This window comes from Equus przewalskii, chromosome 1 (assembly GCF_037783145.1).
Source record: "Equus przewalskii isolate Varuska chromosome 1, EquPr2, whole genome shotgun sequence".
Lineage (NCBI taxonomy): Eukaryota > Metazoa > Chordata > Mammalia > Perissodactyla > Equidae > Equus > Equus przewalskii.
In genome coordinates, this window is record NC_091831.1 from 58,633,874 (window position 1) to 58,661,798 (window position 27,925).

At 43.5% G+C, this 27,925-nt stretch overlaps 1 protein-coding gene across 1 annotated transcript; it reads left to right on the forward strand.

Moving 5' to 3' along the window:
- Positions 1–237: 237 nt before the first annotated feature.
- EIF4EBP2 (eukaryotic translation initiation factor 4E binding protein 2) lies at positions 238–26,020 on the forward strand. The gene is made up of 3 exons (XM_070612034.1): positions 238–658; positions 18,697–18,882; positions 19,820–26,020. Exons 1-3 carry the CDS (start codon positions 514–516, stop codon positions 19,849–19,851), a joined length of 363 nt encoding a protein of 120 aa, XP_070468135.1. The 5' UTR covers positions 238–513; the 3' UTR covers positions 19,852–26,020.
- Positions 26,021–27,925: the final 1,905 nt, after the last annotated feature.

Below are 27,925 nucleotides of genomic sequence, written 5' to 3' on the forward strand. Positions count from 1 at the left end.
ACCAAAGTTCTCCGTTGACTACCTTCGCCAGCTTCACAACCGCTTTGCGAAGGCCCGCTTCCCCTCGGGTCCAGCCCGCGGGGGTAAGTCCCGTCCCACACTCGGCCCCGCCCCCTCGCCGCCTCGGCCCCGCCCCTTGCCGCCTCGCCCCGCCCCGCGGCGACGTCACCTCCGGCCGTCCCACTTCCCAACTCCCTCTGGCTCCCGCCCTCGCCCGCTTCCGGTCGTCGTCGTCGCCGCTGCTGCCGCTGCTGCTGCTGCTGCTGCTGAGGCTGCTGGCGGAGGCCGGAGGATCGGGCGGCGGCGGCGGCGGCGGCTGAGAGGGCGGCGGCGGGAGCGGAGCGGGACGAGGGAGCGAGAGGAAGCGAGCGAGGAGCGAGCGGAGCGCGCCCAGCCCCGCCCGCCCTTCCGCCCTCCGGAGGAGCCGGAGCAGCCCGGGCCCCCAGCCGCCGCCGCCGCCGCCGCCCGCCAGCCCGCCCGCCGGACAAAGCCCGAGAGCCCGCGCCCAGAGCCATGTCCTCGTCCGCCGGCAGCGGCCACCAGCCCAGCCAGAGCCGCGCCATCCCCACCCGCACCGTGCCCATCAGCGACGCCGCGCAGCTACCTCATGACTATTGCACCACGCCCGGGGGGACGCTCTTCTCCACCACGCCGGGAGGTGAGCGCCGGCCCCGGCCCCTCGCCGCGGAGCCTGCGGCCGGCCTCCGCGGTGTCCCCCAGTCTCCCGCCACGGTCCTTTAACTCAGGGCGTGTCCACGCTCGGCCGCCCCAGCTCCACCAAAGCCCCCCCCCGCGCCCCACCAAAGCCCCCGAGGACTGCGTTCGGGAGCCTTAACTTCGCGTCCTTTCTGGCCCGCGGCTCGATTCGGCGCGCGCGTGGCTCTCCCGGAGGGAAAAAGAAAGCCCTTGTTCCCGCTTCGTGGCAGGTTTACGCGCTCGACCCAGTTTTCTCTCCGCCTCCTCGCGGGCAGATTCGTCTGCACTTGGCCTTGCACTCATTCTGCATTGCCTCTGCCTCTTGCAAATTGTGCATTTGTGCACACTAATGCTTGATTTTGGAGTTTCTCCCGGGCCTTTTTAGAAAGGAAGTTGGGGAGAGTAATTCGCTCCTGGGACCCTGCGATGCCTTGTTTTCCTGATTTTAGAACACCAGGAGGAGGCTGGAATGCGGAGTTTGGAAGCCTCGCCCAGCGTTATCCTGCTCTGACAGCATTGTTTACTTTGCTGGACGAGGCCTCACGGGTAGGGGGAGTCCCCGGGCTGGAGGAGTGGTAAAATAATGCTCAAGTAATAGCCAAGGGGAAGGAGGTGGGGGTGGTAAGCACTGGCAGCCTTCAGGGTACGGTTTTGGCGGCGACGCGTTTGGAGATAGATTGAAGAGGGCCCTGTCAAGGAGTGCACCCTCGTCGGTAGGATTGCGGGATCTTGGGGAACGGGCAGTGTAGAGCGAGGTTCCTGGGCATTGCTTTCCGAAGTACGCCTGGGAACCGTTTACAAGGAAGAACACTGGGGTGGAGGTGAAGCGCGTTGAGTTGGTGAGGGAAAAGGGAGCTCAAAGGTTGTCTGTCCCTTGACTGGGCTGTTCTCCAAGGGGAGGAGACTGGAGAGCAATCTCGAGGGACTTTATGAAAGGGAATGGTGCTTCCTTTTTAACTTAGGAAATTTGCTTTCTTTTGGTGATGGGGTGACCTCTTGCTAGAGGGTTGAACTTTGCTGGCAGCCCCTGCAGTCTACAAGATTGCTAGCTTCGTTCCTGTGGGCTGGGCTCACCAGTTGTACCACAGTCAATCCGGTGCAGTTAGGCCTGGGCGATCCTTGAGTCGGTTGCACAATAGCAAGGCCCTTAGAGTAAGACGACCTTGCCAACAACAACGGATAAAAAGCTAGGAGAGAGATCTCCACAGAGGAATCCAGGCAGGCCGCTCGAGGGGAAGGGTGGCTGCTTTGGAAGACTTTAAAATGACCCAGGGAGGAGAAGGTCATCAGTGTGTATGGAGCCCTGGGCTTAAGAGCAGAACAGTGGGGTTTTAGTGAGGTGGCTTACGTCACTGGAGAAACCTCCCTTCTGACCTCATCTGTTCAAGGCCAGCCACTGAGCATACTGAGATCTTGCTTTTTAATCATGAAAGATTTTGACAGACTAGAATCTGCTCCAGATAGGGTTGTCTTGAACTTGAACTGACAACTTTTAAGAAGTAGATATTGTTTTCCAAAGTGACGGAAAGGGATTTATAACTTCTTCCAGAATACTTTGTGGTATTAGTCAGTAAATGCCTGTGCTTCCAGCAGTTCAGAACATATGTCATAGTAACAACTCCATCAGCTGTTGTTTATTTGGGGAAGGAACTAAACTTCTAGCTATAGATTAATCATTATTCCCTTGAGGGAAGAGTCATGGGGGGGGCACCCTTTTGGCTTATTTCAAACAGCCAGGCTACCATGCTTTTAAAATAAGGGCCTAGTCTTTAAGCATTACTTTAAAGATAGAAGCCTGGCTCATGGTCTGGATTAGTTCCTAAAATGCTTGGAAAGATTTTGCCAGAAATATTGATTTATTTGCTCTTTCTCCCAACACACACAGTCACCACTGCTTTTTCTCAAATATCGCTTAACCTATCTCCAGATAGTTTCTACACACGGTTCTTTGTTTCAGATTTAAATATTTGTCATCTCAGCTCATCTATTATATTGAGCCTGTGTTCACTGGTAGAGCACATTGTACTCTTTAGATTCTGGACACAAAGACTTAGTGTGTTTATAGGATACAGCTCTGTTGCAGTTGGATTTAATCACTATTTTATAGCAATTAACTCAGTGCAGTTTAGATTTTCAGTATTTATTGATTTAATTTTCCCCCTTTGGAAATTTTCCACCCTCTGGTGGTCTGTCCATCTTTCTTGTTGCATTTCCCTCTCTCCTCCCATGTGAGTTTATTTCCCTGAGATGATTGATTGTTATCTGGTCACCTCCAGGCGCTTGAATTAATATGGTTAGATATCCTATGTGAGTTTTGTGGGCCCAGCACGGTGCTTTGCACAAAAGGGGACCACAGACAAAAGTAGGAAATGCAGTCCTTGCTCTGAATCGTTTTAAAATCTTGGTGGGGGTTGAGTGTTGATAAGATTTTTAGTTCTAGAACAAAAAACTTACATAGCACTATAGACAAGTGCTAACAACGTATTTCAGAGTTGAAAACGTTTAGAAAAATGGTAGTCAGTAGGCTTGTATTAGACATCTCTGTTTAGAGGGAAGGAAAGGGATTAGCGTTTCCTGTCTCAAGCTTCTGGAGTGTCATACACATGTCAGAGCATTCCAGGATAACAGTTGAGGTGCTGAATGCCCTAAATCATCAGACTGGGCAGAGGCTGTCACAACACAGTAAGCTTGACCATTTCTCCCTGCTTGAGAGTCCTTTATTCATTGGGGATGAGAAGATACAGCCTACCCTTGAAAAAAATTTCTCAAAATTGCGTTCCTGTGGTTTGGAAAATAAGAGGTGGGTGAAAACACACTTAGTGTAACCTCTTGGATTTCTTGTATTGCTAGAAGAGTACCTTTTCTCATTACTAAGGAAGAGGAAAATTTTTGTTGGGTAAATTCAAGGCAAAAAAAACCCCCAAAACTCCTGTGGATTTGATTTTATTTAGTTTTATCTGCCTGTGGAGGAGTGGAGGTGATATTTGCTTCTTCCCTTGAGAAGCTACTTCTAGCCCCAAAGTTACTGTAATTGGTTTCATTTTTATAACACTCTGGTTAGTTGGACAGGACCTAATGCTTTTATTTTATAGTTGAGAGAAACTGAGACCCAGAGAAAATGAGTAACTTGTTAGTATCATACACTTAATTAATGTGATTGGGTAGCTTGATATTTAGTGTCCTGATCCCTCCTCCGGTTTTTTCCTTCACTATCTTGAGATACTTATTTTACTGGGAAAGGTTTAAAAGTATGCGAACATTTAATGAAGACTTTTCTACCTCCTGGAATGCTAGCTAATGCAGTTCTTTCTGCCACCTTTCTTTTCTACGTTGTGAACTGTCTCCTTCTCGGAGAATTGTGCTCTGGGGAATGAGCAGAAACATTGAAAACATTGAAAGCTCTTTTAGCCTTTTCTTTTTGTCTTTCTTCTGCATAACATCCTCATCAGCTGTGGAAAAGTATGCTGTTGCCATAACAAGAACACCAGAGGGCAACTAACTGTTATGGTCTGAAAGGTTGTTCATGCTGTTGGCTCTTCCTTGCTGCCAGCTGGAGAGTTGCTGTGATTGGTTCACTGGGGCAGCATTACCTGAAGGCCATTGGATGGGTCTGGAAATGAAGAAGAAGGCAGGAAAAAGGGAAAGGAAGAGAATCCACTTGGAGTGAGCTATAATAAGAGTATTTGAAGGGAGTCCTGAGTTTTAATCTGGTTCCTTTCTTGGAAGAAATAAATAGAACTCTGTGTGTAGATATGGGGAAGGAAGGCCAGTTTCTGACCGTCATAAAATTTCTGGTTTGGTGACCTTGGCTGAGTTTATTCTGGGTCAGAAACTTTTGCTGAACCAACCAACACGCTTATTTGGCTCGCTAGCATCAGTTATTAACCAAAGGACTTCCTTATTGCATGTGAGAAGTGCATGAAAAAGGTAATGAAAGGTGTTCAGTCACTTTGCCTTGTGTTCGAGGAAGATGGCATTTACTTAGAGTAGCACAAATTAACGTGTGTTATCATTTGGTAGGATATTCAGCTTTAGTTTCATATTCATCAGCTGCCAAAGTATATATTAGAAAATGTTCTTCAGTTTTTGTGTCGGGTGTATCTTTGCTGGGGAACACAGCAGTGCTGGTTCTCAAGGCAGGTGGCAGTGCATTATGTGGAAGGGAGGGCCTCTGCCTGCCCTAAGGTGGGTGAATCTGACTGGGGAAGACAGAGCTCTTACAAGTTGATAGGCAGCATGCCTTGCAGACCTGTGCACAACTCCCTTCAGCTCCCTGGTGAAGCTGTGTGTGAAATAGGAGGGATGAAAAGTGATGAGTCTATAAGCTGGCACTTCCAGGGTTGTTCAGCAAAAACTGAGAACTGGAGTCTCAAAGATGATTTGATAGGAGGGGTCTTGCATGGTTTGGAGACACTGTAGGCTTGATTACTTGAGTATATGTAAAGATGTGCAGATCCGACAGCGTGATGTTAATGTGGGGAAAGCTAGTTCATCTGGTGGGAGAGGAGGAGAGCCTGAGCAGGAGGATAGTTTGTTGGTGAATGGCAGAACTTTTCCGTAGCTCCCAAGTCTTTAGATGAACAGATTAATGTTGAAAACGTTTTTGCTGCTCCATTTATAATAGAACAAAGGCAGCTGTGACTTGCAGTCGTTCAACTTATTGAATAGGTATGGCCTGGGCTACCATTTTCAAGTTTATTCATCATGGAGCTTTGTTTCATGAAGCCCCTTAAAACCTGTGTTTTAACATGTAGCAGCTATCCATTGGATGTGTAGCTTGTTTTTAAAGGCTCCCTTCAGCTTGTTCTCAGGCCACAGCTTGAAGCCAAAAGCTCAGAAATCTGTAACTGCTTAGATCCAAATCAATAATCTTTCAAATCTTTTTTTTTTTTTTTTTTTTGGTGAGGAAAATTGGCCCTGAGCTAACATCTGTTGGCAGTCTTCCTTTTTTTTTTGCTTGAGGAAGATTATCACTGAGCCAACATCTGTGCCAATCTCTATTTTGTATGTGGGATGCCACCACAGCATGGCTTGATGAGTAGTAAGTAGGTCTGTGCATGGAATCTGAACATGCAAACCCTGGGCTGCAGAGTCAGAGCGTGTGAACTTAACTACTGCACCACTGGGCTGGTCTGTAATTTTTCAAATCTTAAGGATAAATGCCCTGACAGAAAGAAGCTGTTCATCTCATTGGGTAAAACCTTGACAAGAAGGATAAATTGACTGGAAAATATAATTCAGTTCTTGCAGATTGCTTGCAATTTTCTGTATACAAGAGCACGTCGTCTGTGAATAGAGATAGTTTTGCTGCTTTTTTGTCAATCTGGGTACCTTTTATTTCTTTTTCTTGCCTAATTGCCCTAGCTAGAACCTTCAGTACGATGTTGAACAGAAGTGGCAAGATAGTGAGAACAGACACCCTGACTTGTTCTCAACATTAGGGGGCAAACATCCAGTGTTTCACTGTTAGGTAAGATGGTAGCTGTGGATTTTTCATAGATGCCCTTTATCAGGTTGAGGAAGTTCCCTTTTGTTCTTAGTCTCCTGGGTATTTTTATCATGAAAGGGTTTTGGATTTTGTCTAATGCATAATTTATTTTTGCATCTATTGATGATTGTGTAGTTTTTGTTTTTTATTCTGTTGATATGATATATACATTAATTGATTTTCAGATGTTGAACCAGCCTCGCATTCCTGGGATAAATCCCACTTGGTCATGGTCATGGTTTATAATCCTTTTTATATGTTGCTGAGTTTGGTTTGGGGATTTTTTTTTTGAGGACTTTTACATCTATATTCATAAGGGATATTAGTCTAGTTTTCTTGTGATGTCTTTGTCTGGTTTTAGTATCAAGGTAATACTTGCTTCATCCCATTTTAATTGTTTTTAGAAGTGGCCTGCTGTTTATAGCAGAAGTGCTGACTATTTACTGGTGAAGATAGACCATTGCTCTCTAGATTCTAACAGGTACCCAGCAGAAAGTCTGAGAGGCTCATGATTCTTCATTTTAAGATGTCATAATTAATCATTTGAGCCTCAGAATGGAGCTCGTCTCATCACCAAAGACTGTTTCTATTAGAGCTGGGCTGCTTTCATGTTGAAATGAAACCACTCTCTGGTTAGTTAAGTTCCTAGAACCATTGTGAATAGGCAGCAGATAAAAACAGTGACCTAGACCAGTCATCTCCAGTAGGCATTTGCATCTTACAAACTTTGTTGATAGAGTTCAAGTTCTTCACTGTAAGTAGAAGTGGAAGATGTTGATAGATTTGCGTTGTTTTTATTTTTAAAATAAGTGCCCAAGAGGAGTGAACTCAGTGGGAAAGCAAATAGTTGGAATGAAAGCCAGGTTTGAGTCTGAGTGCTTTCCTCATCCCAATAACAGATCTTTCATGAGTTATTAGCATTACAGACAGAGGCTGAACCACAACAGCTGTGAAATCTAATCTGAAGAATTGATCCAGAATGCAGTCAGCAACCTGGCAGATTCAGCCTGCATTTTCCTGGAATCAGAGCCAAGCATTTCTTGTGGAGAAAATTTATTTCAAGATGAATATTCAATCCCAAACAGAAGTGGACATATTTGATGCACAGTCATATGTCATTAACAGCGGGGACACGTTCTGAGAAATGCGCTGTTAGGAGATTTCGTCTTGTGAGCATCATAGAGTGCACTTACACAAACCTGGATGGTGTAGCTTCCTACACACCTAGTACTGAACTTACGGGACCACTATTGTATATGCGGCGTTATTGACTGAAATGTCATTATGTGGCACATGACTCTTCTTTGTTTTGACCCAGATTTTCTGATGATCAAGGCTAAATAGACTTAAAATCAGTTGGCATTTGTGGTTTGTATATCATTTTGGACCTGGTACTAATTAGAAAGATCATTTGTTTCAACTCATTTTGCAGCTGAGACTCAAGAGAACCAGACTTGCTTAGAATACCTCGCTTATTTGTGTTGGTCTCCTGCCTCCTGTGTCACCATGTGATCTTTCACAAGTACTTTTCACTTCTCTGGTTATTGGCTTCTTCATCTGTAGAATGACAGGCTTTTGCCAGATGTTCTCTAAGTCCTCTTCTAACACTGGACCTTCTGAATAGGAACGTAGTCTTTGTCAGTGTCCCTTTCAGCCTAGGTGTGTGTTCTATTATGGCAGTGTCCTAAGTGATGGGGCAGGAAGCCATCCTTTCACATTAATATCTTGGAAATCTGCTTCCAGTTATTGAGGCTTTGAGTTAATCAAAGGACAGTAGGGTTGGCTTTTCAAAACCTTGGACATCTTCCATGTGCCATAATAACTTAGTCATACTAAGTTACAAGATCCTGAGGCTCCACTTGTGCCCTTTGTTGATGTAAAAATCGTCCCTCTCTTGGCTTTATTAGCACTTCAGGGATTTGATGGTTGCACATGTTGGCCACTGCCAACCTCCCTGGAAGATACAGGGTTAGGCAGCTTTCAGTTTCCTTGGGGTTATCTGGCATAGAGCTTTTAGGAGTCTGTCTTTTTATCCAGAGCCTCCGTGAAGAACAGATGTTTAAAACTGAAGTTTGTTCACAAGTGTTCCCTAACACAGTCAATCAAACACAGACCTGTTATCGCCTTCCCAAGTTGGAAGAATAAGAACTAGAGAGAACCACTTTCTTTATGTCCTTTCTGTATTGTATTTTCACTTCTCATTTTCCCGTCTTATTGCGGGGAGGGGGAAGGAAAGAGGGAAAGACTTCCCTTCCGAGCACGTTAGGAGCTCTTGCTGCTCATGCGTCTTGTTTCTGGTCTCTCCGTGGGCCCTTACGTGAGGCCGAGGCCGAGGTAGAGAACTGTCAGGAATTCCTAATGCAGTACTAAGGTTACTTGCCAAGCGCTTTGTTTCTTTTTAAATGTAATTTCCAAGTTTGCAGGACACCTTCCTTCCTCATGGTCCCTGCTTCCTTAACAATGTCAGTCTGTTGTGTAATTTATATTTACAAATATTTTGGAGTTGCTTTTTTTTTTCCTATTTCTTATAATGGTTTTTTTTTTTTTTACACTTTCTCTTGATCTTAAAAAAAATTCTTTTTTGAGGGGAGGCTTTAAACAACATAAATTTATTCTCTTACATTTCTGGTGGCTAGAAGTCTGAAATCAAGTATATTTTTGTGTGTGTGGTAAAATAGACATAACATAAAATGTACCATTTTAACCATTTGTAAGTGCACAGTTCTGCGGCAGTAAGTATATTCAGACTGTTGTACAACCATCACCACCATCCATCTGCAGAACTTTTTTCTTCTTCCCAAACTGAAACTCCATACCCGTGAAACACTAATTCCCCATCCTTCCTCCCCCAGCCCCTGGCACGCACCATTCTGCTTCCTGTCTCTATGAATTTGACTGCTCTGGGTCCTCATATAAGTGGAATCATACATTATTTGTCCTTTTATGACTGACTTGTTTGACTTCACGTAATGTCTTCAAGATTCATGCAGTCATCCTTTATTTTTCTTTTACATTTATTTTTTATATTATGAAAGTAAACTGTAAAAATCATATAGTATTATTAGGCTAATAACAAAAAGCAGCATTCCCATGCCCCATCTCCTCTTATTTCTGTTTCCACTCCTGAGAGAAAACCTTTTAAAGTCTTTTATCTATTTCTTCTAGTGTTTACTTCTGCATTTCTAAATAATATGATTTAATATTATTTCTCAGTTTTAGATATTAACAATTAGTTTTCTATTATGGAAAATGAGGATTTAGTTGCTGTATACACCCTTCTCCCAATATATATACTTCTACCTCCCATCTTCCTAATTTTGTAACCCCCTTTGGTTAAATTAATATTTATTCAACTTAGGTCAATATTAAATACAGGTGTGCCTGACACTGTTGTTTCCAGCCCAACAGCCATTCCCTCTTCATGCTACCCCAGATTTCCTCCCCCCTCCCCCCTTTTTTTTTGGTGAGGAAGATTAGTGTTGAGCTAACATCTGTTGCCAATCTTCCTCTTTTTGCTTGAGAAAGATTGTCACTGAACTAACATCTGTGCCAATCTTTGTCTATTTTATGTGGGATGCTGCCACAGTGTGGCCTGATGAGTGGTGCTAGGTCCGCACCCAGGATTGGAACCTGTGAACCCCAGACCACCAAAGTGGAGCATGTGAATTTAACCACTACACCACTGGGCCAGCCCCCAGATTTCCTCCTTTTTAAGTGGTAGTGTGCCAAGCCTCAGGACATATACACCTACCCTGTGGCTTCCCCAGTGTCTGGTCTGGTGGGCAGTGACCTGGTTCTGGCCATGTGAGATATAGAGAGAAGTCAATTAAGGGTCTTTCTAAGAAAGATTTTCCTTGTGGATGGAGAAAGTCCCCTGGGGGAAGCCCTGCTTTACCGCTCACTCTCCCTGCCAGGGACACTGTTGTATGAGGGGTGGGTCCATCTCAGCCTTATTAGTGGGTTTTATCACCAGCTCATTCAAGCTGTGCAATTTGGACAACTTTCTTAATGTTCCCTGTTTGAGCTGTCTCTTTGCATGAGTGGATGCTTAATTCTAATTCTCCAGGCATCCCTTGTTAAATTTTGTGATGGGGGTGCTGTGAAAGTATAGTAACTACTACGCTGTCAGTTAACGATGTTACAGTGGACTTTCTCTAGTTGGTTTTATTTCAAGTTACACAATTTCTTAGGTGTATATAACTTAATGCCTGGATTAATTATCCATTAAACTAAGCTACTTGGTCTTAAAAGAGGCCTTTAGGCTTGAATAGCCTTGTTTCTTCTGTACTAACCATCTTGGCAAGCACAATTTTGGGCCTCATTCATTGCCCTTGTTCCCTGCCATTTGAAAATCGCTAGCTTTTAGATCAAAGGTAGAAGCTTGTGTTTGTTTGTTTCTCCTCTCTATTCTCCATCAAAGGGACTCAGTTTACCCTCCTGTTTTCCTAGTACTGTCAGCATCTAGAAGGTGCTGGGTAAGGGGTTAAGTTTATCCTAACATCTGGTCACCAAGGGATGAAGAAAATTTATAAATACTTATGTTAACCTAGACCTAAAGCTTCCTGTTTGTTCTGAAATCCAAACATGAAGACTAAAGAAATATATGCACGTTTTAAAAACAAAATAGAAAAAGAAAAATTGACCAGAAGTGCATAAAATGCAAACTAAAATGCCAATAGACAACTGCCTTTAACAGTTTCTGTCTACAGTGCTTTTATTGGTTATCTCTGTTGTATAAATGTATGGCTACCATAGTTTCTTGATTTCTTAACATTAGATACTGTATTGACTCTCTGTTAGGAGAGATGAGGAATCTAGGACACTTTTCATTACTTTCTGTCTCTCTTTTCCTCTTCCCTCCTTTCCTCGTTCACCAATTTCTATAAATTGTATTATTGTTTTTAGTTCTTCTGAGCAGTTACCTTTGAAACTCTAAATAGTGTAATTAAACCTGTGTCCCAATCTGTCAACCTTAGTTCTCCACTATGTAGAATTACACTGGCCACCTGTCCTGCCTGTGCTTTTCTAGTAGGTCAACCTTTCCATTATTTTTACAGTATCACAGTCTATATAATCTATATAATCTCTTCTTTAACTATAATTCTTTGCTTTTATTATGTTTTGATTATAAACATTGAAAACTAGTAAATAGCATATATGATATTGTGATTTTTATAACTTCACTATAACCAAGGGATGTTATTATTTGCATAGAAAAGGAAATAGAAAACTCACTGGAAAAAAGTTTCCATTATCAAGGTCAAATAGATTTTTTTTTTAACACTCCATCAATTGATCCAAATCATGCCCCATTTTAATCTTGTGTTATACGCAAGCTGTGAATTTCTTGTGTGGTCTTTTGTTTTCCTTCTTTAGGAATTTAAGGTTGACTTGTTTCTAGTTAGTTGTAGGTGCATTGGTTGACATTAAACTGGGCTGACATAAATGTAGCAGGCAGTTTTTAATGAAATTTGAATTACTGGGAAGTTCTTGCGTCAGAAAATGTGTCTATGCATGCACATAAGAGACCTTGAGTATTTTAGGTTTTTTAATTCCAAGCTTCTCTTGGAATTCATGTAATTTCACAGTAAACACAATATCCAACAAAGGAAATAAAGGGTTTTTTCCTGGCATTTTTATTCATAGTTGAGTCTTAATGTTTCTCTTTGAATAGTTTTGCTTTCTTAAACGTCAGATGCTTTTGAATTACACCATAGATTCCTTAGTCACTAACAGCCTGATTTCCTTCTTTTGCTATGTATCTGCTACAATTAATTCTTTTTAGTTTGCAGCAATCTAAAATTCCAACACTTGACATCCTGTGCTTTGTACTCAGGTTTCCCTGGCCATATTGAGAACATTTACGGCATCTCTGAAGACTCTAGTTCTTCAGGGCGCTTCTCTTCTGAGTTGTTTACTTTGTTTGCATTCAAAATCAAATGTGTCTTAGGAGTCCGCTAAAAAACTATTAGAACTAGTAGGTGAGTTTAATAAGATTGCAGGACACAAGATTGGTATACAAAAGCCAATTGTATCTCTATGCACTTGGAATGAACAATCCAAAAATGAAGTCAAGAAAACAATTCCACTTATAATAGCGTAAAAGTAATAAAATACATAGGAATAAAATAACCAAAAAAGCACAAAACTTACACTGTGGAAACCATAAAACATCATTGAAAGAAATTAAAGAAGACCTAAATAAACAGGAAGACATTCCTCGTTCATGGATCAGAAGACTTAATATTGTTACGATGGCAGTAATCCCCAAATTTATCTGTACGTTCAGCATAATCCCTACCAAAATCCCAGCTGGCTGCTTTGTAGAAGTTGACAAACTGACCCTGAAATTCATATGGAACTTTGAGACCTAAAATAGCCCAAACAATCTTGAGAAAGAGAAACAAAGTTGGAAGACACACACTTCCTGATTTTAAACATTATTACAAATCAAGACAGTGTGGCATTACTGCCATAAGGATCGACATATAGATCAATGGAAGTGCAGAAATAAACCCTCACAATTATGGTCAATTGATAAAGAACAACAAGGATGCCAAAACAATTAAATGGGAAAGAATAGTGTTTTCAACAAATGATGCTGGTGCAACTGGATATCCACTCGGACAAACTGAAGTTGGACTCCATGGTTCAAAGACCTAAATGTAAGAGCTTCATCTGGGGCCGGCCCCGTGGCTGAGTGGTTAAGTTCGCACGCTCTGCTTCGGCGGCCCAGGGTTTTGCCGGTTCGAATCCTGTGCGCAGATATGGCATCGCTCATCAAGCCATACTGAGGCAGCATCCCACATGCCACAACTGGAAGGACCCACAACTAAAAGTACACAGCTATGTACCGGAGGGCTTTGTGGAGAAAAAGGAAAAATTAAAACAAAAAAAGCTTGAACTATAAAACTCTTAGAAGAAAACATAGGCATGAATCTTTATGACCTTGGTTAGGCTAGGCAGTAGTTTCTTAGATATGACACCAAAAACAGAAGCAACAAAAGAAAAAGACATAAATTGGACTTCATCGAAATTAAAAACTTTTGGTGCTTCAAAGAATACATCACAGAAGTGAAAAGACAATCCACAGAATAGGGGAAAAGTTCTGCAAATCATAAAGGAATAAGGGATTTGTATTCATAATATATAAAGAACTCTTACAACTCAGTGGTAAAAATACAACCCATTTAAAAAAATGGGCAAAGGATCTGAATAGACATTTCTCCAAAGAAGATATACGTTGGAATGGCCAATGGGCATATAAAAAGATGTTCAACACCATTAGCTATCAGGGAATTGCAAATTAAAATCAAACCACCATGAGATACCATTTCACATCCACTAGGATGGCTGTAATAAAAAAGATAAGTGTTGGCTACAGTGCATATAAATTGGAACCCTCACACACTGCTGGTAGGAAAATTGTTTTTTGTAAGAGTCTGGTAGTTCCTCAGAAGGTTAAACATAAGAGTTACCATATGATCCGGCAATTCTACTCTTAGTTATATACCCAAGAGAAATGAAAACATGTCCACACAAAAATTTATACATGAATGTTTATAGCAGCATTGTTCAAAGTGGAAACAACCTAGATGTCCATCAACTGATTAATTGATAAAAGGTGATATGTACATACAATGGAATATTATTTGGCAATAAAAAGAAATGAAGTACTGGTAAATACTAAACATGGGTGAACCTTGAAAGCATTATGCAAGTGAAAGAAGTAATCATAAAAGACCATAAATTGTATGATTCCATTTATATGAAATGTCCAGAATAGGCAAATCCGTAGAGACAGAAAACAACTTAGTGGTTGCCTGGGGCTGGGAGGTTGGAGAAATGGGGAGCGACTGCTAAACGTGTGTGGGTATTTTTGGGGAAATGGCAGTGTTCTAAAATTGTTTGGTGATGCTTGCACAATTCTGTGAATATACTAAAAACTATTGAATTATACACTTTAAATGAATGAATTATATGTGAATTATATCTCAATAAAGCTGTCAAAAATGTATTTTATTGCCTCTGCAAAGTCATAGAAGTTCTTCAGAGTTTCTCTTTACTGCACACATTTAGGTAGACTCTCTACTACTTATTTCCTATCTGGTTCCATTACAGTTCTTGAATGCATATGTTATTGCTAATACATAATTTAAAAATAGAAAACTTGCTTTTATCTTGTGATTTTTTTTCTTCACCACCTCATCCACAGAGTTACCAGGCTTGGTGTACTGCAGAAGTGAGAATAATCTCGTTCCAACTTCTAAGTTGAATGTTAGTAAGACCGTCTCACAGTGAAACCTCACCCTTCTGAAACCTAACCGTGAACAAAAACGGGGGTGACACAGCAGATGAGTGAAGTCCATCCGCCCAAACTCCTTCCCTCTGTTCATTGCAAAGCCTCGGGTCCCTCTCAGCCTATTTGCTCTTATTTGACATATCATTCTAATAAGCAGGTCACTGCTGATTTCCAAACCCAACAGATTAGAGGCATCAGGTGTGAATGGGTGTAAAGGGTGTACTATAGACTGAATTGTGCCCGCCCCCCCATTTAGACGTTGAAGCCCTAACCCCAATGTGATAACTGGAGATGGGGCCTTTGGGAGGTGATTAGGTTTAGATGAGGTCATGAGAGTGGGGCCCTCATCATGGGATTAGTGCCCTTATAAGATGAGACACTCGAGAGCTTGCTCCTCCCTCCATCATGTGAGAACACAGTGAGAAGGCTGCTATCTGTGTTTTGAAAGAGAGCTCTCAGCAAAAACAGACCATGCTGGCATCTTGAGCTTGTACTTCTCCAGAACCGTGAGGAAATAAATTTCTGTTTAAGCCACCTGGTCTGTGATATTTTGTTATGGCAGGAAGAAAGATGGTTCTTAGCCTAACAGTGAGGGAGGAGACAGAAACAGGGACGGGCACAAGCACAACCTTGGCCACTGAATTCTGTACGTATAAGGAAAATAAGAGCATCAGCTGAGTAGGCCCTAAGACTTCCTAGGTCACAACATAGTATGATAAAAGATTTTCATAATAATGACTCATTCATTGAGAAAGGGTTGAATTGTTTTCTGTTTAAGGCAGTAAAAAGTTTTAAATACATATTAGAAAAATTTCCATCCAAAATGATTCAAATTATTCCCTTTTTGAAAGTTGAACTGTTTTCTCCTATCCAGAATGACTCATTCTTCATAATTTCCAGATGCTTTTTTGAGTTGTTATTATAGTTCTTATTTTTCAAAGCAAAGAGGATAAAGTTAAATTTCTGCTTTCCTTGTCCTAAAATTATATTTGAAACCAGATATAAGACCTGTGTCGTCTTTAAACCAGGAATGAATGATTTCCAACTTTTCCAAGTGCACTTAAAGGGTTGGAGGGAGGCATGCAAAGCTGTTCTGCTGGCGTTAAGATTGCGGTGTCGAGGCCTGTCACAGATGGACTGTGGGCCTTTGCACCAAAATCTTTCTAAGAGTAAAACAGGAAGCTCGTTCTAGCCCACACTAGGACTGAAACACGTCCTGTGTGAAGTTTTTGGTCTTAGCCTCTTTCACTCGGCCTTATAGATGAAAGGAGCACATTTACGATATTTCGAGCTCTTACCCTGGTTTCTGCCATGCTATTCTTTAGTGATTATCATCTCTAGCAGCATCCCCTTTATTACCAAAGTTTGTAATGCTCCGTTACTATTCTGAAATGAATTTCTTAGATTATATAACCTACGTATTCATATAATTTTAAAAAATTATTTCTGTCATGTAAGAAGAAATATAAAATTGGGTAATTTATAAAATATATAAGTACTCAGGCCTTGCCAAACTAGAAGACCAAAAACCACCTCCACCCATTTCTGTAACACTCTCTAAGGGGCAATAATCCCACCATCCCCACCTCTTCCCCCCACCCCTCTTAGGAAGCCATGCTTTAGGGCAGATGTTTGGTGCTCTCTTGTATAAACTGCTTTCCATACCATCTGCTGTTTACCCTGTTCTTTATGTATAAGTAGTAGTTACCTTTCCACTCCTTTCACTTCACATTCTTGGAGATCATAGAGACTGTGAGGTGGAATGAAAGGGCTGGACTGGGAGTCAGGAGACCAGGGGTTCAGTTCCAATTTTGCCTCTCGTTAGCTCTGTGGCCTTGAAGTCGTTTTTCTGCGTCTCAGCATCATCTGTCAAAGCGATCTCTATAGCCTCTTCCATCATCCTCTTACTAAGTCTTTGCTGTTTCATCTATTCTCAAATCACTCTTGTTAGGATTTTGGAAGAAGGATGAAGTTGGGCTCTTAACTTTGATAAACATAAGAATGACCTGGGGAACTTGAAGAAAATATAGATTTCCAGGTTCTAATCCTAAGGATTTGGATTCAGTTAGAATATTTTTTAGCAGGCATCCCACATGATTCTGATGCAGACATCTGCAAAAATACCATCTTAGTCGGTTCCAAATGGAGAGGCTGAGAGCCACATATTTTATTTTCACTTCTTATAAACTGTAAATATGATGGTGTGTGCAGTATAGTTGCAAAAGAACTAGATAGTAAAAAAAGAAAGTTGATATCCTTTGGAGTTGGTTTGAAGCCTTAAAGGTTTTTTGAAATGCCTTCATGTGCTAATAGATACCCATTTGAGAACATTCTTCCATTCTGAGACACTTAATCATTCTTTCCTGTGACTGATTTTGTAGTAGTACTGAGAGTATGTTTACTACTTAATTCTGTTTTTTAAAGCAAGGATGGTGGGGATGGAGAGTTGAGTCTCTACTGGTCATTTTCTTACGTAGGAAGGTGCTAGTTTGACTATTTTCCATCCAGTCGAAAGGAAATCATTTACTAGCATTTGCGTAAAAGTGTCATGGTACCACTGCGGATATTAATCCCAGGGAAATCATTGAGTTTGTAACTCATTTCCCAGCTATTTAGGTTAATACTGGTGTTAGTTCTTTAGATTAGAGGTTTTTCCCTTCCTCCTTTGGGAACACTCCAGAGTTTCCATTCATCTTGCAGTAAATGCCTGGCTTGCTTCTTCGTGCTTCCTCACCTTTCAGGTAGATTTGGTAGCTGTTCTGCTTGTTCGGCTTCCCTGCATGGAGCTCTCCTGTGTTGTTGAAGGAAGTCTGCCTGAACCGGCCTCTCCATGCTGTGAGATGACGGGAGTATTCCTCTTGCTTGAGCATCTAAAAGCATTGACCTGCAGGTAGCATTTAGATTCTCCCTCTTTAAACAGGGTAGCTTTGCAGACAGTTTTATTTTCATTAATATTGCCTTTACCGTGGGTGCCTCAACCCTTAAAGCAGGTTTTTCTTCTCTGGATTTAAGTGTAGTGTGAGCAAGACAACCTCCACATGACTGCTTCCCTTTTAGGAAGGCCACGATGGCGAGTGTGCTGGGCAGCCACTCCCCTCTCCACCTCAGCCGCTGCTGCAGACGTCAGGAATGGTCACCATACTCTTTCTTACTGAGCTAGCCGTAGCCTTAGAGTCGGCAGCAGAGCTCTGGGCATGTACTGCATGAGGCCAACATCACACGTCTCTAAATTGTCACTTAGTTTTATGTCTTGTTTGTAGCCATTAGTTCCTTGGGAAGACCATGACAGAACTAGACAGCAGCCGGTTTTCTTAACTGTTTATCAAGTAAAGTGCATTCTTCAGAACTATTGTAAAACATTCTGGTAGCGCTCACTGGTGAGCAGATTGTTTTGTAAAATATAGGCAGACTGCCAGTTCCAGCTTCTACTGTAGCTGTCAGGAAAAAATGTTGGTCCCAATGCCTCCTTGGAAAACCGTTAACCTAAAGGTGGCTATCTGTTGGCTATTTTTTCACATACTTGTTTATTACTTGATTTAAAACTTGTTTGAAGAAGATCTTAAAACCTCATTCAGATATAAATAAGACATAGCCCTGGTAGAAGAAACTCAGTCTTTAGAGAGAGGCGCAGAGATAAACAAGTCTGTAATAGGCAATGTGGATTGAGTAAGAAGGGGGGAAAGAATGTGATTTTTTTTTGTTTTGTTTTAAAAGGCTTCATAAAGGAAATGATGTGGGAGCTGAGGCTTGAAGGATGAGCAGGAGTTTCCCCAGCTGAAGAGGAGGAAAAGGCATTCCAAGCCGCACAGGAGCCTGCTTCCCGGCAGTGGGCTTAGAGCTTACCCTTTTGCTTGACTTGTAAAAACTTTGGGGCCGGCCCAGTGGCACAGCGGTTAAGTTCGCACGTTCCGCTTCCGGCGGCCCGGGTTTCGCCGGTTCGGATCCCGGCTGCAGACGTGGCACCGCTTGCAAAAGCCATGCTGTGGCAGGTGTCCCACATGTAAAGTAGAGGAAGATGGGCATGGATGTTAGCTCAGGGCCGGTCTTCCTCAGCAAAAAGAAGGGGATTGGCAGTAGTTAGCTCAGGGCATATCTTCCTAAAAAAAGAAAAATCCTTAAGGGTTAGGATTAGATGGGATTTCAGATAAATTCCTGGGTAGTATTATATGTTGATAGTTTGTTTTAAACTCTTTCCAACCCTGATTTCCAGGAACCCGAATCATTTATGATCGAAAATTTCTTTTGGATCGTCGCAATTCTCCCATGGCTCAGACTCCACCCTGCCATCTGCCCAATATCCCAGGAGTTACCAGCCCTGGCACCTTAATCGAAGACTCCAAAGTAGAAGTAAACAATTTGAACAACTTGAACAATCATGACAGGAAGCATACAGTTGGTAAGAGAATGCCTGTATTGGGGACCAAGGGGGTGGCCCTGGGAATTTGGATGTTATCTGCTGTAGGTTGAAAAAATGTTGATGCTTCACTTATAAGTGATGTTCAGTTATATGTCTCTAAGATTGCCCCCCCGCCCCCGACTTGCCTCACCAAGGTTTATTGAAATATTCTGGATGCCCTGAGTTCTAAATCATAATCGAATCTAGTCTAGTGGATGGGAGGAAAGAATCCAAAATCAGGGAATGGTAAATCCCAAAGATGACTCCTTGAACCTAGGCTTTGTTCTACTGGGGATAACACACACACAGAAAACAAACAGAATTTTAACAGCCCCCTTTCCATCTCCCTCAGGAAATAGACATTGTTTCTTACAGGAAGAATTCCTTTTTTTGGTGTGGGGAAAAGCACTATGTTTTTTCTCCCATTTCCAGGACTGCTTGTAATATTTCAATAAATACTCCTGACACACACACTCTTTTAGTAACGAGTCCTCTCTGTCTCTGGAAGCAGAAGAGAGAGGGGGAAATGGCCAGCTCCTGAAGTACACCTCCGGTTGCAGTCCACGACCCCTGGACATGAGCCAGCATTCTGCCTCCAATTCCAAATGAGTTTTAATGGACAAAGTGTCAGTTCAGAGCAGGGCCAAAGTTCAAAACCGCCAGCAGAGTGTGCTGACACGAGACGACAAGGGGCTCCTGGAACTTCTGCTTAGTCAGCCTGTGAACAGAGGGACCCTGAGAGAGTTGTCACTTGTGTCCTCCCCATGGGTCATTTGACTGCCCTTTAAAAAGACCATCCAAAGCAGAGTAATTGTTAAGATAGGAGAGAATGGGACAGTTTGAATTATTTTTTGACCCTCACGCAGAGGGAATGACATTAAAGCTGTTTTGCTTATCATTTTTGTGCTAAACTTTTTCTTTTCTTCATTCTAATCAGGGGATGATGCTCAGTTTGAGATGGACATCTGACTGTCCTGCAAACATCAGAAGAAAGGCAGCAACCCTGATACCTGTCTGTACCTGATTTGGCCATTAGGATCAACGATGAGAAGACAGAGAGGCAGTCCAGCTGTCCCGCTGCATCTCCACCTCCTCCTCCTCCTCGGTGCCAAATGATGCAAAGATGAGCTTCATCTGACCATTTCCTCTCCCTGCTTCCTGGTCCCATTCCTGCTTAGACAGATTAGATTGAAGGCCCTTGGCATATTTCTGTAGAACTGATCAGCCCACAGAGGAAAACATTTAATCTCTGGCTTCCCTCCCACCCCACCAAATTTTTTTTTATCCCAAATCAAATATCACTCTACCAACAATTGCCTGGCTGGGAAGTTTTCTGGGAGGTGATACAGAGGTCTGGTGGGTTCGCCATTATTCATATTCTTACCCTCTGTCTCTCCTCCCTGTCTCCCGCCCGTGTTTCAGTGCTGCAAGAGTCTGGGTTTGGGGTCTTCAAAACCATCAGGGAAATGATAAACAGGAAGAGAGCTGCTTTGCCTTTTACCTTGACGTGTTTGTCCTTGGGGACAGAACACAGCTTGTGCAACTCTAGTAACATTACCCTGTGACACTGTTTTGAGGTCCACTTTCCCTCCTTCCTCTGGGAGGAATGTCTTCTGTCTTTAGTATTATGGTTCGTCTTCCCATTCCTTTACTTAGCACATGTGTGCAAAAATCTTTAAACTCTACATCATAGTATTCTGTGGATGATACCTAAGAATGACCTTGGAAGAGCACTGAACCATTTGAGTACGCAGTCTCAGTAGTCATTGTTTTTCAATCCAATGAGCATTATGATATTTATTGTCTCTGATTCCAGTTTCTTAGGTTTTGAGTTTAAAGTTGACTTTCAGAGTGCTCTAGAGAAGAACTAAACTTATTTTCTTTGTGGACCTGTTTGGCTGCTGAGATAGATAAGCATGGGCTTAAAAAATGTGTTCCTCCCAGTTTTCTTGCCTTTCTCATCATACCCTAAATTTCCCTTCTTCCCTCCTTCCCTCTTTCCCTCTCCTTCCTTCTCTGCCAGGCCATTTTTTCAAATGTACATCAAAGATACCTCAAGTGTTGGTATCTGATAATATCTGTCACTCCTCTTATCTGAGGAGTGACCTTTTATTTTTAAGATGACTACAGACCTATTTTTAGACGTTTTCAGTACAGTTTTGAACAGCAACTTTTTAATTACACATCTTCCAGTGTTAGGAAGGTGAGAATTGTCTGTAGGCGAGTCTGCTGTTCCACGTTACCATCCTTGTCTCCCGCAGTCCCTTATGAGCACCTTCCTTCTCCCTCTAGTTCTGGTGTGCGTGTTTGGAGTTGTAGAGGGTGGTTTGTAAACTGGACCATTCTGCCTTGCCGTGGGTTGTTCGTGAAAGCCTCGTGCTGCTCCCTCACCCTTTGCTTTCCATCCCGCCTGCTTCCCACCCTGCTCTCCCCACCGTTGACTGGCACCGTAGTCCTGGGAGAGTGACTCCCCTCGTAGAAAGACAAGTAAAGTAGCCATTGATGTCCTGGGAATTGCTGGTTGGATTTGGTGCTCTGAGCCCTCTTGTTAAGAGATCAGATCCCAGGGTGAGAGTAACAGACCAACTGGCTAAGAAAGAAAGCTATTGGCTTTGGAACTGTGAAAAGACCTTGTTTGCAAATACGTTTTAGACATAAGAGAGGAAGGATGTCTGAGGAACTTTGTTCTGTTTTCTGCTACAAAATGTGAATAGTTCAAAGAGTGAAACCTTTTGTGATGGTTGATGTCTCTCAGGAATAAGCTGGATCTCCAGGGCTTTGGGGATGCTTTCAGTCTCAAAAATTGATGATCAGAAAAGTATTTTTTGTTTGTTTGTTTAATGTATACCCGTTCTGATTCTAATTAAACTCTAAACTTCACCTTACATACTCTTGGGAGAACTTAAGTTGCACCCTAATTTGCACGAGAAGCTTGCTCAGGACCTCTTTGTCCCCTGGGAGCTTGGTTCTTTGGGAATGAAGTTTTCCATTCTTCATACTCTAGCCTTGCCTTCTGTGGCATCTGACTTCAGCTACAGCTGGTCAGTCTGTCAGTGAGCAGAAGAGCATCCGCTCTGGATCTTTATTCCTGCACATGAAAACTTGGCTTCCTCACTGAACAATGGGGAGTGGATTTAAAACATGCTAGCTGGAATAGTGTCAAGGTGCCATCTTCCCCATTTTCTCCATCATGGGGAATCTCTGCACGTGGCCCCCTAATTGGAGGCCATGTTTCTAGTTTCTTGGTGGGGTCAGCTTTTTAACAGAGCAGCCTCCCATCCGTTAGCCTTCTCTTCAGGGACCTCCTTAGTGCTTGGTGTGGTTCTTTCCTGGAGACTGCTGCGACCTGAGCTACCTTAACCTCCATAAATTGGTGTTTTAAAGAATTTCACGAGGCAACAGGTACACTTCTGGCAGATGACACCTTTGTACCATGCCTCATTGTTTTCAGGGCAGCCAGAATCCAGTAGGTGGTGTACTTCTGGATGTTTGGAAGGAAATTCACAGGTGAAACCTCAATGAATCGTCTGGCTTTTTGGGGGGAGGGGACACCTGTAGGACACAGTTTGAGTGAGATGGTTCTTAAAATCTTAGTAATCATTTCTACTTTTTATGAAGAAACCATGTTTCTATATTTCTGGGGACAATCCATCTTAATGAGAAATGACCTTCTCCCTCCAAATTCCAGCAGGAGACGTGCATTGTCATGGTTCTGCCTTCTTCATAGTGTGGTTCATTGAGTTCACAACTTCCTCAAATTTTTCTGTTTAGCTACAGCATTCTCAAGAGCACAGTGTAGAGAAGCTGGCTTCTATGAATTGGGCTTCCAAGCCAAGAGTTTTGTCCTGTATTAGTAATCTATTGCTGTGTAACAAATTACCCCCAATTAAAATCTTAAAAGAGCAAACATTACCTGTCAGTTTCTGTGCGTTAGGAATTTGGAAGCGGCTTAGTCTGACCATTCTGGCCCAGGGGCTCAGGAAGTTGCAGTCAGGATGTCCACAGGATCTACAGTTATCCAGAGCTGGAGAATCCACTTCTGAACTCTCTCTTTGTAGCCGTTGGCTATAAAGTTTGTTCCCCTGTGAGTCTGTCTGTAGAGCAGCATGAGCGTCCTCACACCATGGCAGCTGGCTTCCCCGAGTGAGTGATCTCAGAGAGAGGGGGCAAGGAGGAATCTGTGGTGCCTTTTATGACAGTCTTGAAAGCACACACTGTCACTTCTTCCTTATTCTGTTTCTTAGAAGCAACACTCGAGGGGAGGGACATTACACCCCACCTACTGAATGGAGCAGTAGCACAGAATTTGTGGATATATCTTAAAACCACCTCACCCCCAAAAGGGGATGAAACCAGGTCAACAGTAAGGGTAGGTTTAAATTAGGTGATAGGCTGAGAAAGAGAGTAATTGTTGCTACTAAGAACAGTTCTCTAAGACGTGTATCTACCAACTGGGACAGAAGACAGACTTTCTCTCTTTACCCAAAGCCACCTGCTGGTGTTGAGAGGGGTGATGAGAAATGGCAGTTCCCAGGAGAATACAGTATCTGTGCATTTGCCTGACTACCAGCAGCCCAAGGATGCTTCTTTGCAAGTCCTAGGCTTGGTGCGAAAGACCCAATACCACTTACCTGTTACCTCTTAGCCGGGAATTGACAAAGGGACTTCGATCCTTCTAGCTGATCCACTGAAGCTGACTTAATTGGCTTCAGGGTTGTCAAGCAGAGGGAGCAAACGTGAATTAGATCTTGAGTTACTGGCTGAAGAAAACCTAACGGTTCAGATTTGGGGTGAAATAGCATCCAGAAGCCAGCTCTCCACGAGAGTTGATGCTTGGCACCTGGTTTCTCCAGCCACACCAGCTGGAACAGACTTGGGTTGGGCCTCTCACCCAAGAAGCCACTTCTCAGTAAAGTAGGGAGCATCTGGGATTAGAAATGTCTGTGCTTGATTGCTCCTTTAAATCCAGCGTGCCATTGATTCTGCATGCCCACCTCATCCTGGCCTTCCTGATGGAAATAGGTTAAGAGAACCAGTCCTGTCTTCACCCTCGAGAGAAACTTAGGTGAGGCTGGTCAGTTCAGTGCTTTCTTAGTGCATGTCTGCTGTATGTTTCTGGCACCCATGCCCAACCAGGTTTTTAGAGATTTCAGACATCTTAAAGATGCAAATGCTTCCCAGCATTTTTGTTTGTGTAGCCCTGCTTGCTTTAGCGTATGCTTGAATAAAAAGCATTGCAGCTAAGGCAGCTGTAAGAAAAAGGTACTTCTTCAGAAGTAAGCAACTCATCTTTAAAGCACCCTCAAATGAATTTTGTTTTTCCTTCTTATGTTGAGGTAGAGTCAAAATAGATGGTGTTTTATTTTTTGCTGTTTGGGTTACCAGCTCTGTGGACTCTCCGACCTTCCCTTCCCAGTTCACACATTTCCATTAGGATGCAGCCTGCTGGATGTATGCATTTCACCCCGAGTCCATCGGTCAGCCAGTACACATTGAGTGCCTGCTTTCAGTCAAGGCAGCTGATGTGAGGGGCTCATCGTGTTGGCAGCAATATCCCAGCAGCAGTCTTTTTCTATTCTCCCCGTCTTGGATGCTCCGGGGGGTATCAGGCATCTTGGCTGCTTGAAGCCTGGGCCCTCAGCCCTTTGCATTCTCCTTAGAGAGGAGGCCTGCTGCCCTTCTCTTTCTGGGTCGGAACTTCTCATTCTTGGCATGTTTCTGGACTACATGCATATGGGCAGCTATTCATTAATCTGCAGAACCCAATGTCAGCCATCCATGATGTCTGGAGCGGGTAGCATTCGTTTCAAAGAAGCCTCGTTTCTCGGGGAGGGCGATTTCTGTCTAGACTTTGAAGGGGGTGTAGTTACCACACATACCCCCCGGTTCCTTACCTCTCAGCTTTTAATAAAAGATGAAATCAGATCTTGAGGCACCTGGGTCACAATTAGAATGCTTATCCCCAAGAGGCATTTCTTATTCTGGTAATGGCGTTCCAGTTTAGTATTGGAGTTTCCTTGAGCTAGCTCACCGAAATTTCTTACCGAAGGCTAAGGATGATTGATGCGTACTTATTTTTTCAAACAATCATTCATGTTTCTTTCCTACCCTCTGGAATTTAAATTTCTTTCTCTGGGCTGGTCCTGGAAGTTGATAGGTTTTGGCAAAGCTTTAGAAGTCTTTCGAGTCCCTACTTCGATGGTTGGTGGTTGCGCTTTGCCTAACTCCTGCAGCCCTGGCAGACTCTACTGTGTGGATGCCCGCTGGAAGATACTGCCAGGAGGAGGCACATTTCTGGGGCATTTACACTCTCGCTCTGCCACCTTTCTTGAGTGGGGGCTGGCAGAGAGGCTGCGATGCTTGATAATCATTTGGCCGTATTGAAATTTCCAAAGGGAGCTCTTGCTGGTGCTTAAAACCAAAATTCCTAGACACTTCAAACTTAGAGAATTCCATGAATCTAGCACAGAATATCCATTCTTGCTCCCCTTCTTCTCCATCTTAATCTTTAAAAAAAACAAAAAACTCAAACCCAAGCCAAGGGTAATTTTTACTTGAAACTAGGAGAGTGGGGAAGACACTAGAGAGAAGGGGTGAGTCGTGCAGGTGGGCCACCTGCCCCTGGTGTCTGTCCACGTCACTGAGTGCTGTGAGCCAGTGCCTTTCCTGCACCTGAACATGGAGCCCGCTCTTCCCGCCTGGGTGAAGAGACCTCGCTGCCCAGGGGTAGACCTTGAAGAAGGTGTCTTGGAGAGCCCAGAGGACACTCACGTATTCAGGTGCCCATTTTAAGCATCTTTAAAATATTTTATAGATAAAAGCATGCCCTTTCCTGTCGGTGCCACCAGTGGTGCAGTTCCATCCATTCTGAATGGAAAAGTGGAGCCTGCCAGTGCTTTCCTGGGTCACTCCTTCATCTCCCTTGATGTGGTGTCCCCTCCCCCTCCCGTCCATTTCACTGTCGTGGCTGGATAGCAGAGGGCACCATGTAGTCCTGACGCAGTCCTGTGTGATTCCGTGATCAGTTTTTTCTGTAACTGTCCTTCCAAACCAGTTGATGTTTGGAAATTAGGGAAAAAATTAAATTCTCACCAATGGTTGCTGTTACAGTTAAATCAATAAAGATCTTGAGTATCAACTTGGTGTTTAATTTTTTAAAATTTCAGGTGAAATGCTGTTGATTTCACATTTTGGGAATCTTGGCTGCTGAGGGTGATGGGCAAAGGCAGTTGGCCACTTTGTGTGTCACTTCTTGTCACCACTTTCGGAGCATTAACTTGGTCCATCTGGACTGTATATGCGAGGAGGTGATGTGTCCCTTCCCTCAGGAGCTTGGAGGTGAACGTGTACCTGCTGGGGCTGGATGCACCCAAGAATGCCCTTCTCTAGGTACCAGCCTCTAGGGAGCCCAAACAGCAGCTTTTCCTGAAGACGGACAGCTGCCTCTGCCCCTCAGGAGCACTTGTGAGAAATCCATCATATTTGAGATCTTAAAATAAACTAGGCTGCGCTGCATAAGCATCAGATTCCTTGCTATTATTAATCCAATGAGGCTCATATATTAGTATTGGGAACAAGAATTCTGTCCTTTCATGTTTTAGATGTAAACAGGTACACAGAATAAAACGACTTGCGCTGTTTTCCCGTCAGAACAATGTATGTGTGTAGGGCAGAGGCTCAGGAGTAAGACAGGCTCGAATTCCAGTAGCATTTCCTTCAACAGGAATCTCCATCTCTAAGCCTCGTTTTCCTTCTCTGAAACAGGCTTAAGATAAGAAGTCTTTCCCAGGGGGTTGTGAAGTTCAGGTAAGATCACAGGAAGCACTCAGCCCAGTGCCTGGCACACTGAGTTCAACAGAGGCCTCAGGCACGGCTCAGTTGGCGTGACCGAGGGTGGTCGGCTGGGAACAGTTTTCCCCAGACTGCAAGTTTGGGAGTGGAGCTGGCCTGCTGACTTGCAACCACCACCTGGTTGTGGGGCCTCTAGGAGGACTAAAGAATCTCTTTAAGGTAAAATGGGGGTCAAATAATTTTGAAAGCACTTTAATTTATCCTTTATTCTGTCCAAAGGCAAGTGGGATATTAACTTCAAAGGCAACGTAGGATACAGGGATAAGGGTTTTACTGCTAATAAAATGGAGGACTTGACAAGATGGAGCTAAACCCCAACTGTGGTGCTGTGCCAGAGTCACAGCCACTGCCCGCCTCTGGTGTATGCTCTGTTTCTGCTTCTCCTACTTGTCTTTCCTTTTCTCCACTGCTACCTACTGCCGGGCCCACCCACTTCCCCAGCCAGGGAGAGTAATGCGTCAGTTTTTCCCACTCAGCTACTGACTTAGCACTGCTGTAGGAACAGTAGAAGTTACATTTGCCTTGAGAGCAAGTTAAAATACCTCTGCCTCTTCTGTGGAAGCTCCAGGTTAGGGCAGGACTCAGTTCTCAGAGGCAGTATTTCCTCTAACTTAGAAAGCCTTCACCAGCACGTGGTCCAGAGTAGAGCTGTGTTGCTTGGCCCCAAATACCTCTGGCCAGGCAGCAGAATGCCCCTGCTGCTAACAGCAAACACTGAGCTTTTAGCAGGGTCAGTAAAGTGCAGTTTCCTGCCTGTTCTGCTTGATAGGAGGCAATGCCTTGTCGTCAGTGAGGTTTGTTCTCTGAGGCAGTAGAGCTGCAAGCTGTAAACACTCCCACACGCTGCAGCCACAAATAGCTTGACCTTTCTCTTTCCTGGCCCCAGCCACAGAAGACCTGTTGGGCACCTACTCAGTAAAGATGCTCTAAAGCCCTGGGATGGGATTTTCACTCCCAAGAGCTTTACTTTGATAGTGGAATTGGGATTCAAATGTCTGGTTCCAAAGGCTAAGGTCTTGACCCCTAGCTAGGGGAGCAAGAACCTCTCGATGCTCTTAAGGCAGTGCCGCTGGGGCTCCAGAGACCAGAGCTGAGCTCTTGGCCCTGCCACTCCTGGCTGTGTGGCCAGGCCACGAGGCCTCTCTGGGGTCTCATTTAGGAAAGAGGATGGGACAAAAGCTGACTTTACAAG

Bases quoted from the DNA above. Each gene is read 5' to 3' on its own strand.
- EIF4EBP2 (XM_070612034.1), top strand. From the start codon at position 514: ATGTCCTCGTCCGCCGGCAGCGGCCACCAGCCCAGCCAGAGCCGCGCC. The intron at 659-18,696 runs GTGAGCGCCGGC...CCTGATTTCCAG, and splicing joins CTTCTCCACCACGCCGGGAG to GAACCCGAATCATTTATGAT. The intron at 18,883-19,819 runs GTAAGAGAATGC...CATTCTAATCAG, and splicing joins TGACAGGAAGCATACAGTTG to GGGATGATGCTCAGTTTGAG.